Source organism: Nothoprocta perdicaria, unplaced genomic scaffold, assembly GCF_003342845.1.
Source record: "Nothoprocta perdicaria isolate Ctin4 unplaced genomic scaffold, notPer1 scaffold_91, whole genome shotgun sequence".
Lineage (NCBI taxonomy): Eukaryota > Metazoa > Chordata > Aves > Tinamiformes > Tinamidae > Nothoprocta > Nothoprocta perdicaria.
The window spans coordinates 2,530,932-2,545,199 of NW_020456210.1; the positions used below are offsets into that span (position 1 = coordinate 2,530,932).

General features: G+C 42.5%; 1 protein-coding gene across 1 annotated transcript; it reads left to right on the forward strand.

The window, feature by feature from the left end:
* Nucleotides 1-270: 270 nt before the first annotated feature.
* FRS2 (fibroblast growth factor receptor substrate 2) lies at nucleotides 271-14,268 on the forward strand. Its single transcript, XM_026052779.1, has 5 exons — nucleotides 271-336; nucleotides 2,020-2,206; nucleotides 6,185-6,343; nucleotides 7,201-7,364; nucleotides 7,791-14,268. Exons 1-5 carry the CDS (start codon nucleotides 271-273, stop codon nucleotides 8,739-8,741), a joined length of 1,527 nt encoding a protein of 508 aa, XP_025908564.1. The 3' UTR covers nucleotides 8,742-14,268.

Below are 14,268 nucleotides of genomic sequence, written 5' to 3' on the forward strand. Positions count from 1 at the left end.
GTCAAGTGGGTCGGTTTGGCAGTAACCTCAGGTTTAAATGTTGGYAGGCCTTTTAGCAGCTTCGTACAGCCAAGTCTAACTTGAATTTGTGTGTAATAGTTATGATTCTGCAAATTTGACATGACAGTTTCTAATTTCAGAGAGTAATTTGTGTTGGGCTCTTCATTCAATTATGCTCCTTTTTCTCCTGTTTTCTTCAACCAAGTTAACCTCTTTGTTGTTTGTTTCTTGTTTCTGGCTCTAGAGATCACATGGTCTTCTGAAGAMGTCATGGGTAGCTGTTGTAGCTGTCCAGATAAAGAAACTGTCCCAGATAACCATCGAAACAAGTTTAAGGTAAGAGACTGACTTTGTATGCTGTGAATTATTTTGTTGTTATTTATTATTTTTCTGGAATCCTTTCGTAGCGTCCGTGTCAGAAGCTCTTTACCCAGGTTATGTTTGTTGTGACCTTTGGATCTTCAGGGGAGAAAAACAGCCCAGTGTTTTCRTGCTAACTCCATTCCAAGGGCTGGGGCCCCGTTCCATGCGTCACCTCTGGGAGGTTGTGGAGCTCCCCAGGCTCATGGAAAARCCATTGCACAAGCGTGACAGTGACCCTGGAAGCAGGGTCAGCAATGGGAAATTGAGGAGTGCTCATTTGACCTGAAGCTCACTATTGATAACAGCATTTTGAGAGTTTTTATTTTCTTTACTGGAAGGAGTTTCCTGCAGAGTCTGTCCGTGGGATTTCCAAGCTTGTGAACACTTGCTCCTGGGCTTACCACGAAGCTGCTGAGGGGGCAGTGACTTTAGGCAAACCCCTTTGCGTAGGCACACAAGTCAAATGTGCCTCTGTTGGCAAAGGAATGTGATGCTTCCACAGTGAGAAATGACTCATGCCTTGCCTTAGGGCAGTGCTCAGTTGAGCTTTAAAATCCACCATGGGAATTTCTCAAAATGTTTGGTACTAGCAGTATGAGAAGCGGATGGATAAAATATTTTCTTCTGCTTTCTTGCTTTTCATGCTTTTGACATCGCTTCTTGCAGTGAGRTTGTTTTTTTCTTGGAGAATTTCTCTGTTGTTTGAGTGGGTCTCCGATCTAGCAGTGGGGGAGAGAAGATGAAAGAATGTAATTTGTAAAAACTGAGGAAAATTGGCATAGGCTTCAGTGGCAGATGATACCTGTCCTAATTCTTCTTAATTAACTAGATTTCAAGTTGAAAATGCCTCTTTAAGGAGTAAAATTAGTTAATATGATAGGAAAGAGTTTTGTAGCCTTTCTTTTGAGTAGGGAAGAAACCCATTAAAAGCAGGATTACGAGATAAAATACATATGGGGGAAAATACTCTTTTTTTTTTTTTTTTTGCAAATTCCATAAAGGATGTAGAAGACTTCCAACTAGTGTAGAAGCAGAAGGATAAAAAGTTTAAACTTGTTACATGTCATGTGTTTTGCACAAAATAATCATGAGGTATTTGAATTATTTGTTGACATTTAAAAGGCAGGAAATACCTAAACCAGCCTGGTGAATTCAGCAAGGCTCTACAGGTGTGTGAGGGAAGTTTTATTTTTGGGTGCTACCTTCTTTTTCATTTCTTTACTYGACTGTGAGTGGGGTTACGTGACAAAGCAAATAGTTCCAGATAGTTCTCTGAATTTAAATAATTTCAGATAGTTCAAATAGCTCTCTGAAGGATTTATTATTTGAGATTTATGCCTTCCATGTGGATATGCTAGAATATGTACATAAAGGAAGTTTTAAAAAGGAATCCTTTTATGAATATTTTTTTCACCTCAGATCTTCCAATAGTATTTCATAGTCTTGTTCATACTACTTTTAAATATGTATTATTTTAGTCCTAGCTTGGGAGAAGCAGAGGAGAAGCTTTGGTGCAATTTTCTAAGCTTTCACTCCATGAGTTCTAACTCGGATGGTAGAGCAAACAGAGGGCATCAGTGAAGCATTGAGATAATATTGGCAGTATTACTGCTGAAAAGAGTGCTTACCTAATGGTATTTAACTTTTCCTTCCTAGGTTATTAACGTGGATGATGATGGTAATGAACTGGGTTCTGGCATAATGGAACTTACCGACACAGAACTGATTTTGTACACCCGGAAACGGGACTCGGTAAAATGGCACTACCTCTGTCTGCGGCGCTATGGCTACGACTCCAATCTTTTCTCTTTTGAAAGTGGTCGAAGGTGTCARACTGGGCAAGGTAGGTAGAAATTCTGTCTATAAAAGATTTTTAAAACATGCCTTAAAAAAAGGTCTATTTGCCCTTCTTTGGGCAAAGGTTTAAAGAATATCGCTTCATATGAATCTGGTTTCTGGAAAAAAGTAAATTGCCATGTGAGGGGAAGATGGTGTCCTGGTGAGTGACTGGCATTAGAAGTAGAGTCTTAAAGCAGATTAGTCTCAAATTGAGGATTGGAATGGTTTCCTCTTTCTGGCACTGCAGGCCTTGAGCACTTTGTGCTTGTGCATAGTGACGCTTCTGGTCAACTTTGAAGGTGGCTTTGATAGGAAAAAAATCCTGGGCTTTCAGGGAATGGCAGTGGAAGGGGCAATGTAACCTGGGAGGTGGATGTAGCCTTGGGAGTGTGCAGGGATTGTCTTAAATACTTAAGAATAGAGAAGTCTTTGAATTACACACAATCTCAGAGTGGTTGAGGTTGGAAGGGACCCGTAGAGATTATCTAGTCCGACGCCCCGCTGCTCCAGCAGGGACACCTAGAGAGCTGGGGGGCCTGGATATTCCCACCCTATTACTGTGTTCAGTAATGTTTGGGTGTCATCCTTTTCCTAAAGCAAATACTACATCCATTTATATCAGCAACAGCATACTTAAGTCTTGATATATTTCCTATGAAGTGTTCAAACTCCAGCTGAGCTCAGTTGTTTTCCGATGGTTCCCAGATCGTGGCCGGCTTTTGGCCAAGACGGGTCCCCCTGAAAAGATGATGTTCTTGATCCTTCCTCACTGCAACACTGGGAGAGGAAATATCTGTATTTGTTGAGGTCGGAGCAAGGTGTTTCTGCCCTCAGTTTGCATCTTCCCAGCACACAGYGCAGCTGAGCAGAGTAGGTGTTCTTGCATGTGGATGCTTGGTGAAATTCAAGTGCCTTTTTAGTTTGTTAATTTCCAGAGGGACCTGGACAGACTGGAGGACTGGGCGGTGAGAAACCTCATGAGGTTCAACAGGAGCAAGTGCAGGGTCCTGCACTTGGGGAGGAATAACCCTGGACACCAGTACAGATTAGGGGTCGACCTGCTGGAGAGCAGCCCCGCAGAGAGGGACCTGGGTGTCATRGTGGACGACAAGTTGACCATGAGGCAGCAGTGTGCCCTGGTGGCCAAGAAGGCCAACGGGATCCTGGGGTGCATTAAGAAGAGCCTCTCCAGCAGGTCGAGGGAGGTGATCRTCCCCCTMTACWCAGCCCTGGTGAGGCCACATCTGGAGTACTGTGTCCAGTTCTGGGCTCCCCGGAACAAGAGGGATGTGGAGCTGCTGGAGAGAGTCCAGTGCAGGGCTACCAGGATGATCAGGGGCCTGGAACATCTGCCCTATGAGCAAAGGCTGAGGGAGCTGGGYCTGTTCAGCCTGGAGAAGAGGAGGCTGAGGGGGGACCTGATCAGCGTGTATAAATACCTCAAGGGAGGCAGTGAGGAGGAGGGGGGCGGCCTCTTTTCAGTGGTGGACAGTGATAGGACTAGAGGAAATGGCTTCAAACTGAAGCATCGGAAGTTCCACAGGAACTTAAGGAAGCATTTCTTCACTGTGAGGGTGACARAGCACTGGAACAGGCTGCCCAGGGAGGTTGTGGAGTCTCCTTCTTTGGAGATCTTTAAAACCCGGTTGGATGCAGCCCTGTGCCMCGTGCCCTGSGTGAGCAGGGGGGTTGGACTTGATGACCTCTGAGGTCCCTTCCAACCTTGGGCATTCTATGATTCTATGATTAATACTTATCAACTGCAAAATGATTGATACTGATCAAAATACTAGGAAATGCTAACAATTTCTTTTAACTTCCTTCTTAAAAAAAAAAAAAAAATCACCTGGTTATCCTCATTGCCTCAGCCGAGGTGAGGCAGTTATTTTTGCAGTAAGAGTTTAAAAGGCATTCCTGGTTCTCTTCCTTTGTCCTTAGCATTCCTCATATTTTGGTGGGATAGCTGGAGGAGAAACAGAGATTTATTCAAGTGTTACAGTATACTCTGTACTTAATAAAATTTTCAGATTTTAAAAGAGAAAATCATGAAGTCCACTGAAAGAAAATGTACTTTAGTTGATTGTTCAAGTTTAATTCATGTTTCTTTAAAATTTTTAGCATAGCTACAAATGAAATTCAATTGAAAATACCGTTTTGAATGTCCTCCTTCTTGGCCTTTTAGCAAGCGTGAAGAATCTCCCATTGAATCAAATTGACTTCTCTGCCTCCCTGCCATCTGTGTTTTTAATAGAGAAGATTAAGGGGGAGCAGCAACCCTTTCCTCCCTCTTTTGTTTCTCCCTTTCCTTATGTAATATTGCTGTGGATGTTGAGAAAAGGAGGAAGAAATCTGGCAGGAACTGCTGGCCCTGCTGCCTGTTGCAGTGGGACATTGTCCCCGAGCCCCGCGCTGGGTTTTGTGGCCGCAGTTGCAACACTGGATCTTCAGCTGCGGAGACGACGGAGCGGGATTTTCTTTTGGGAATACACCAAGTAGCATCCAGTAGCTCTTACTGGTTTACTTTAGTTCATGGTCTTGTCTGTGTTCCATCAAGTTTGTGTTTTCTGTCAAATTGAACATATGGAGGTACCAAAAGGCACAATACTGCCGTTATGCTCGGTTTGGGAATCCTTAAGGATATGATTTTGGGAGCAGAGATAACACACGTAGAGAACCCGGAGGAGCTGATACGTTGCTGTATTTCCTGAGCCACAGATGGGATTGATTTTAGCGTGAGTGTAATAAAGAAAAAAATTGAGCTTTCACCAAGGTATTTTTTGTTTACACTCTCAATTCACCTTATATTTTAAAGAATTAGCAATCTGAAACGTTTTAATTTATAACAAAGGAGGCAAAGCCAGCTGAATTTCTCGGGAACAATTTGGGGGCTTTTTAAAGCTTGTAAACCTGGCTTTTTTGGTGTTGGTGGAGCAGTTATTTTGTCAATTAAAGCTGAAATATCCAGGACAGATTTGGGGTACGCRGGAGGAACTAGCCGTGGAGCATCCCTGTGCCCACAGGATGCAYGGCCAGGCATCAGCCCCTTGGCATGGTCCCACCTGGAGTCTCTCCAGGCTTTGCCCCGTGGAGCCTTCCTGCTGCTTCTCCTCTCACTCTTSTGTGTCCTTTAAAAAGAAATACAAATACTGCCTGCTGTCAACACGAACTTCGAGCCGTAGTTACACAGCAGGGAGCTGTTAGGGAGGAGTGTTTTAAGCCTGTGCCACGCGTTGTAGACCACGAGCCCGTGCAGACCCGTTTAACAAGCCTGTCAACTTTAACTTAATGCCTTCCCTGGAAGAACAACCCAAAGCTGTCACTTGGCTGCTGGGGGTAAGTCGGGGCATCCCTGCTCTTCCCGGGCAAAGCGGCACAATACGTGGGTAAAGCGCTCGGTATTGCTGCTGCCTTTGTGCGCCCTGYCTCCCCTCTGGCCCCAGCCAGCTGGTTTGGTGCTGTCTCTTTCACACGCTCGCTCCTACGACTGGCTTTGCATTTTTATCTCCTGGCAGAAACCTCGACCTTCACCCCGTGTTTGGATCCTTCTTTCCTGATGTGCTGGCGTCTTGTTTTTATGGCAATTTAGTAGAGATCCGGTTTAAAAATGTGATCTTGTAGCACCAAAGTTGTTTCATTTAGTGTTTATTTATTTATTATCTTTTTAACAGGTCTCTTAAAAGTGTGTTTAAAAAAAAAAAAAMACCCTTCTTTTTCCCTTTTGCCTCCCCATTTAGCATTTGGATTTAGGCTTGTTTTATAGTTGAATCAATTTTTCTGTTCTGACTTAACGTTCTGTGCATGGAAGTTTTTTCTTCTATCAACACTTAAAAGAGTTTCACTGTATTTTTGTGTGTTTTGATGGGAATAATGATGTGTTTCCTTCTTTAACAGGTGTTCGTTGTGTGGATTCTGGTTCTGTTCTGTAAAATTTAGCTATGTCGTGTGACACTTAAAAGATTTTTCTTTTCTTGTGTATTTATAGGAATCTTTGCCTTTAAATGTGCCCGTGCRGAAGAGCTGTTTAATATGTTGCAAGAGATAATGCAGAACAACAGCATAAATGTGGTAGAAGAACCAGTAGTAGAAAGGAATAACCATCAAACTGAGTTGGAAGCTCCAAGAACCCCTCGAACACCTACCAGTAAGTGCGGTTATACTGCCGAATGGCACGGGGTAGTTAGCTTTGAATTAGATTGCTTTAATTACTTAATGCAAATTAAATGCTATTTTCAGCTGGGAGGTGCGTGGCCATTAACATGTGTTCTTGAGATACTTTCTGAGGATTCTTGTTCCCAAATATGAAATCTTGGGCRTAAAACTGCTGGAGTCAAATTCTCCAGCTTTCAAACCTGCTCTTTAGGACCTTGGGTTTTGCTTAAGAGCACTGCTCCAGTGTGTGCTCATGCAGTTGCTTTATAAACGACCATCATACCTCTCTTTAGCAGTGTGCAGAAATGTCAGTGCTAGGCAGAGCTCCAGTTTTTTTGTTAGGAAAGCTGTAATGGTCCCGGCACGTGTGCCGTGGGCTTGGAACCTCTCTCTGGCTCTACGTGGATGCATAGGTAGAATGAAGCCCTTCCAAACTCCYAGGGGATTTCAGGTAATCCTAGTGGTGTCTGACAGCTTGAATTCCTGCTCACTGAGTACTTAGCAGAAGCAGAAGTTTCAGGAAATAAGTTCCTGTTTTTAGGAAGCATGTTAATGGTAGGAAAAGTGGTCGRGTGGGAGTTTATTGGGAAAACTGTGGGTTGTAACATGTGGATTTYAGTGGGTGCTTGGGACGTGTTTCCCAGTGAGCACTGGGATCTTCTAGGCTGGTTTGCTTTTGCCATTCCTTCCCTGCAGCAAAGCTGAGCCTTTTGACTGTTGAGAACTGTTTTACATATTCTGATTTTCTTTTCTTTTTGAAATTTGAAGATGATGATATAAAGCACTGTACTCATATACAGTAAAATGTGCCTGTTTTAATATAGTTTGCTTGTTTTCTGATTGAATCAGCTCCCGGGTTCAATGCACAAAGCCTACCTAACGGCTATCCCAGATATCCATCTTTTGGAGATGCTTCCTCACATCCCTCCAGCAGGCATCCTTCTGTTGGAAGTGCACGCCTCCCCTCTGTTGGTGAAGAGTCAACGCATCCTTTACTCGTAGCAGAGGAGCAAGTGGGTATTTTTCTTCTTCCTTTGGTATAATTCATGTTCGACGTCAGCTCAGGTTTTTAGGCTCACTCTGTATGTTTACATTTTCAGTTGTGTTGTTGAGCATCGACTGCGTTTTTTTCTGTGTGTATAATAGCTCAGAAAATAAAATTATACATTATAGGATAATTTGAAGGAGAAGAGGAACTTGTATAGTTGTGAAATTTCATCAGGTGGACATTGCTCCTTATCCTTTCACTGGACAGCTCCAAAAGGGGCTGGCTCTGTCTTCTCTTTAACCATCTATTAAGTAGTCGAAAACAGCACTTAGCTCGCTCCTTATCCCCCTTAGGAAAGTAGAGTAAGAAGGAAGGAAAAAAAAAAAAAAAAAAAATGTAGCTAGTATTGATCTTTTTTTTTTTTTTTTAATTTCTTTAACCCTTCTTTTAGGTGCACACTTATGTCAACACTACTGGGGTGCAAGAGGAAAGAAAAAACCGCTCGAGTGTGCATGTGCCAGCRGAAGCGAAGCTCCCAAACGTGGAAACGAATAAAGCGAAGGAGGATCAGGTGTGTACGGATGACAGAGATGCCCAGGTTCTCCTCGAGCCTGAAGGAGTCAAGTTTGTTTTAGGACCAACGCCTGTGCAAAAGCAGTTAATGGAAAGAGAGAAACTGGAGCAACTTGGGAGAGACCAAGTTGGCGGCAGCAGCACAAACAACACGGAGTGGGACACCGGGTACGACAGCGACGAACGGAGAGAGACGCCGTCTGGTAATAAACTGGTATATGAAAATATCAATAGGTTATCAATCCCTAGTGCCTCCGGGGTCAGGAGAGGTCGTCTGACATCGACCAGTACCTCAGATACCCAGAACATTAACAACTCTGCTCAGAGGAGAACTGCCTTGTTGAACTATGAGAACTTGCCCTCCTTGCCTCCCGTGTGGGAGGCTCGCAAGCTGAGTAGAGATGAAGATGACAGTTTAGGACCAAAGACCCCATCTCTGAATGGCTACCACAATAACCTAGATCCGATGCATAATTATGTCAATACAGAGAATGTAACAGTACCAGCAAGTGCTCATAAAGTAGAATTCTCACGACGTCGGGACTGTACCCCAACAGTCTTCAACTTTGACATTAGGCGTCCGAGTTTAGAACACAGGCAGCTCAACTACATACAGGTTGACTTGGAAGGTGGCAGTGACTCYGACAACCCTCAGACTCCCAAAACCCCCACCACTCCACTTCCACAAACTCCAACCAGGCGCACAGAGCTGTATGCTGTGATAGACATTGAAAGAACTGCTGCTATGTCAAGCCTGCAAAAAGCACTGCCCCGAGATGATGGTACTTCTAGGAAAACTAGACATAACAGTACTGACCTGCCTATGTGAGCCTGGAAAGCATTGAATCATTTGCACCTTTTTGTGAAGTTTATAAAATTGAAGATGCAAGTAGTTTGCATTTCTTAACACTAACGCCTTTTATAGACTAATAGAACTTTTTCTGCATACTTCATGTACTTGTCTAACAAAAGGGAATTAATGTAGAGCAAATACTCATTTTAATAACACTATTTCATTCTACGGTAGTAGGAATTACTGCATAGCAGCGTCGCCACCTTTCACAGTGCCTCTTTAAATGGATTAGAGCCTGAGTGACATGGCAGTTTTGAGTTTATAAATATTCTGGTCCGGTGCCTGTAGTCGTGAATGGCATTTGTAACACTTTCTAAAGCCTCTTGGTATGTGCATTATTTTCAGGTAAATCTGATTTTTTTTAAAGGTACATATCTTTACATTCAGTCTTCATTCAGATGGCTCCTCCAGAACGAGATGTATGTAATTCATTAATTCAGTTTGACTTAAACAAGGTATTTTGGTTCATCTCAAGGGATATAAGTAACACACTTTTAAATGTCTTTTTTTTTTTTTTTAAGACCACATGGGCAAGAAGGCCTCAAATTCCCAGTAGTTTTCTTAACTTGTGTGATATCTGAGAGGTCACGTCAAAGCTTGCTTGGTCGGAGCTGTAAGTGCATCTGAAAAGAGCCTTAAGTCACTTCTGCCAGAAGAATTTCGAGTGATGTATGAAGTTCCCTGTGAAAACTGACATAATTCTGATCTCCTTAGTCATTTGTGAAGGAATTCACAGGTTGGCTGTGTGAATCAAGGCTCTTTGGCCATTTCTTAGTTCACCGTGCCTTCTTTTCAGTTGTATGTTTCTTTCTCCTTGTCCTATAACGTCTTAAGCGTCTACATTTTGTACATAGCTTTAATTATTGTTCAGGGTTCTTTGTGTTCGTCGTATTCTCTGCGTTTGCCAGAGAGAGACTCTTGAAGGTCAAATGGTTGTCTCTGTCCAGTGTTGTACGTGTTTCTGCGCGACCGAAGTACCCCCCGCGTTATTGCACACCTGGAAAGGGTAACGACGCATCCAATGTCTTCCTGTGAAGCACCACACACAGGTGACGTGGGAGGCAGCGTCCTGGGCTTGGGAGTTCTCCACAGCAGTTTGTGCATTCGAGCCGTGTGCATCCAGAGGTGATAGTCGTCTTTAATTTAGAAAGAATATATAGTAAGTTATCTGAAGGTAGGGTTATCTATGAGCAGATTTCCTTTCTTTTGCAGTTGGTGAATTTTTAAGAGCTGCTCAGTGTTACAGGTACATCCAGGTATCGTGCATTTGTTGCATATGCCAGCTGCATCCTTAGCTACTTTTTTTTTTTTTTAATTTCAGAATAATTTTACAATTCTGGCACTATTTCCAGTGCACCTGGATATTAGTGGCAGCAGGGAATACTCTTGAGCCAGGGGTTGCAAAGGAGATGGCACTTGCGTGAGCTGGTGTGATTAAAACAAACAAACAAAACCTCTTGAACTGTGTGTAAGGAAAACATGTGCAAGAAAAGCTATTGGAGGAGCTGAAGAAGAATTAACTGTCTTCATGCAATATCTGARGCTTTATTAAAAGCAAAAATATTTCCAGTCTCTTAAACTGGAGGGTATTTCTGTTCCCTTGTTAACTTTTTSTTTGGTCTTCTCTCAGTTTAGTAGTGGCAACAGTTGACAGTGCCTGAAATCCCTGTTCCTTGCCATGTCTTTAAGGGATAGGATCAGGCAAGCTTTTCACTCTGTGAGGTTTTCCTTAGTCTATGGTACTGAAACACCAGCTGCACAAAGAACAGCTTGCACAAGGCAAAAACGGGAGTCACTGYGAGCATTAGGAGAGATTTAAGAGATGAAAAAAACAAACTTTTCACCGATGATTTCCCTGTCAGCCTATGCCTCATATTGTGATAGGCTTGTTGAAATGTGCGGAGTGCTCAGGAAGCTAAGGAGAAGCTAGAGCTGGACGTCTTGCAGGTCTGCAGTGCTGCTAATGCTCCTTCACACCTTTGCCATTGCCTCATACTGTGCCATAGACCAGTCSTGCTCTCTGCTGAAGAGACGTTGCCGCTCTTTGTTCTGAAATGCCTAGTGGATGAATGATACTGGGGTGATTCTTGTTCCGAGTTCATAGCTCACTTAAATTTGTGAGTCGCACTGACGCTTTAGCGTGTGTTGGAGGCAAAACTGTTGGATCTGTCTAGCCGCCTAGAAATACTTRGACCTCAAGCATAGATATCTCAGAAATATTAGTTAATTTGATCCTTTAAACATACCAGTGAGGCAGGAAATAATATTCTTAATGACAACTAGAGGAAGAGACTTTAGGTAGACCATGAGAGTTAAGAGACCTGCTGCAATTCCAGAAGACAAACATTCCTCCTTAGTTCTAGTGCATTCTCCTATGCGTTGATACTGAATAGCCTCAGAAAGAACGGATGGGCTGAGTAGTGTTTGCTGTTGCAAGTCTGTAGGTCACAGTGCTTCATGTGTGTCTGTGTGTGTGTGTTGGGGGCGGATATTTTCCTAATTCTGGTGCCTGGATTTAAGGACTAACTCARATGTCAGCTTCTGTGGTTTTTGAGTGCTTAGTCCTGACATTTTGTCAGTATCCCGAATAGCAAATGCATCCAGCAGAGTTCAAGGGAAAACCTTCTGTAGCCTTAATTATGTTAACCAGTCTGACACAGTATTTCCTAGGAATATCTTTTACCCTCTTTCATCCTGCAGGTGGGATAATGCTTTCCCTTTGTGTGTGTATGTGTGTAAGCTGGAGAATTACTGTGTAGTTTCTGTTCCCTGTCATCAGAATTATTTTTGTTTCTTTATTTTCTGCCCCTTGAAGTAGGTGTAGTTGCAATGCACTTTACCCTTGGAGACTTGGTAAATATTTTTGCAGTTCAGTCTCTTTAAAGGTTGTGATGTTAGATTCACTGTCTGTAGATTTAGGGTTCAGTTTTCAGCTGAGATCTCTCCACAGTATTTAGACCATATTTATTCGGGGCTCACAAATGTATAGAGTGAGAAGCTACAAATATGTAACAGTTTTCTTTAATGATTGAGRCTTGTTAATTTTACATAAGCCGTGTCCTGCAAAAATGGTGACATCTCCTTCGGTTCCACTTTTCATCCATAACCCGCAACTGACTGCGGCTCTTCAAGCATATGAAGTGAGGGAAAGCCTTAAGCTGTAGGTACTCCTTAAATGCTCTGACTTGTGAAAATAAATGCAACACAGAGTGTCTTTTAAACAAGGAAAATCAATTTATAGGAAAAAAAAAGCAGCAGTGGCCAAAAGTACATAATAAAACTTGCATGATACTGTTGGCGAGAGCATTAGATGCGTTAGTTGCATCAGGAAAGCGATATTTTCTTTCTCAAATAGATATCAGGAGGAGATGCAATTTAAACTTTGTAGTGTTTCCCAATGACTGACTTCATAAAACAATATAAAAAAAAGCCTGTTCTGAAAACTAACTGACCTTAGAGCACTCTGTTTTCAATAGTGTTTCTAAAATGTCAACTATACAGGTGTACTGATGAGTACGTTTGGTGTGCGGCAGGTGTTGAATGTGAGGGTGTGCATTCCAGCCGGATTCCTGCTCCTAGTTAAGCCTACAAAACCTGGTGAAAAAGCCTACATGCTCCAGCACGTTTCATACCTTAAAATCCTTCATTTATTTTTCAAGATGTTTAGTTATTTGTGTGTTTGAAACTCTGAGTAGGATTTGGGTGCAGCGAGGTCCCTGGCRAGGCTGCTGTTCTGCAGGTGCCAGCCCAGCAGCTGCTTTTGTTGGACGTGGGCCCGAGTGCATCGGCTCAAAATCTGCCTCTAATTATCCTAGTTTTATACGTGAGCATGTCCACAATGAGACCGAATCGGGAAAGAGCAGGTTGTCTTTATTCACTTCTGCTGAAGTTAAAAAAAAAAAAAAAACCAAAAAAGGCAATTTCTGATTGATTTCAGTTACTACTTGGAGCCTACAATGTTGGATCTGGTTTGGACCTCTGTTTCTTAGCAGTATTTTCTGTGTCGTGTAAGGTGGAATCAATGGTGAAAAGGCAATTCTGCACTGCACTAATTTATTTATGGCTGCAAATAAGATTAAAAAAGAAATGACTAGGAGCTAATAGTGGACTTGAGTGTGAAGTTTCCCCTGCAGGAAGCCAAAAGAAGCTTGGGCCTCCAGTTTGATGGGTAGAATTAGGTACTTCCGGAATTTAATTAGAAGATCTTTGCCATCCTTCCCTAGAGGTAGCAATACAGGAGTTTATATATGACAGTATTTGCGTAATATAAACACAAGTTCATTTATGATAACCTTATTTTAAATCCATATACACTCCAAAAAAAAAAAAAAATCCAGAAGAAATTCCACCACAAAAGACTGCGTTAAGATGGAGTCAGGGTTGCTGATGTCCTTCTTACATAATAAATACTAAAAAGACAGTCTTGAGTAAGGAGCTTTCACAATCTTTAGAAATTCCTCTTTTGGACAAGATAAGGGAATTAAAAAATAGCAACTGTAACTCTGACCACGTATATGTTATTTCTTCTAACATTGTGCTGTAAGGTTTAATCAAGTCTGTCAGATTTTTTTTTTTTTTAGGATATTAACCTGGTGTTTACTCCAGATTAACGCAGTATTTTGTTTGGAAGTCTGTAGGCATACAAATAGAGTATGGGATAGAACGTTACCTTTCAAGTTCATCAAACAAGTGTTGGATGCATCTGTATTTTTATATATTATAAAGGGCATTGAAATTTTTTCTTGCAGTTTTCATAATTATTTAGTGTGGTAAATATACCTATATCATGACAATGTCGTCTGATATATCCATTACGTTGGTGTAATTCTATTTTATGTAGCAAATACGTGTATATACAAAGGAAGTGACGTTAAAAAAGGAAGGAGGATGGTTAGAAGCAGGCGGGAGCCCTTGAGATCAGGGCCTGTGTGTGAGTGTGCGCAAGTGCTGGGAGCCTCGGCTCGAGAGGAGCCTCGGCAGGACGCGCCCCTCGCCCCGGGGGCCAGGGCATGAAGCCTGGGAGCTTTGGTGTCACCGTGGAACCGTCGCTGCTGGCGGGCAGGACCCGGGGCTCGCAGGGGCCTCCCGCAGCGTCGCTCGGAGCCGGAGGAGCTGCGCTGTTGACACGGGATGTGCTCCTACACGATCCGCTTCTGCTGCCGTAACAGCTCCGTTGCACCCGGGGACCCAGTCGGTCCAGTTCTRCAGGAATGGTCTAAAAATACTGTAAAAATATAAATATATTTAATTACACGWACCGAAGAAGATCCTGTTTGTTGTGGTCAGAGTTCAGATTACTATGTGAATTTTGATTTCTTAGTCATACTTGCATATATATTGCTTTATTCTGTATGCGAGGGGAAGTGATTCTAAAGCGTGTGAAAGATCAGGATTACACCTGTATTTTTAATGKCTATGTTACTTAGGACTGGATCTCGGCAAATTTAACTCCATATTAATGCAGTTTTTTTGCATTAGAACATGTGTATATCATACACCCCCC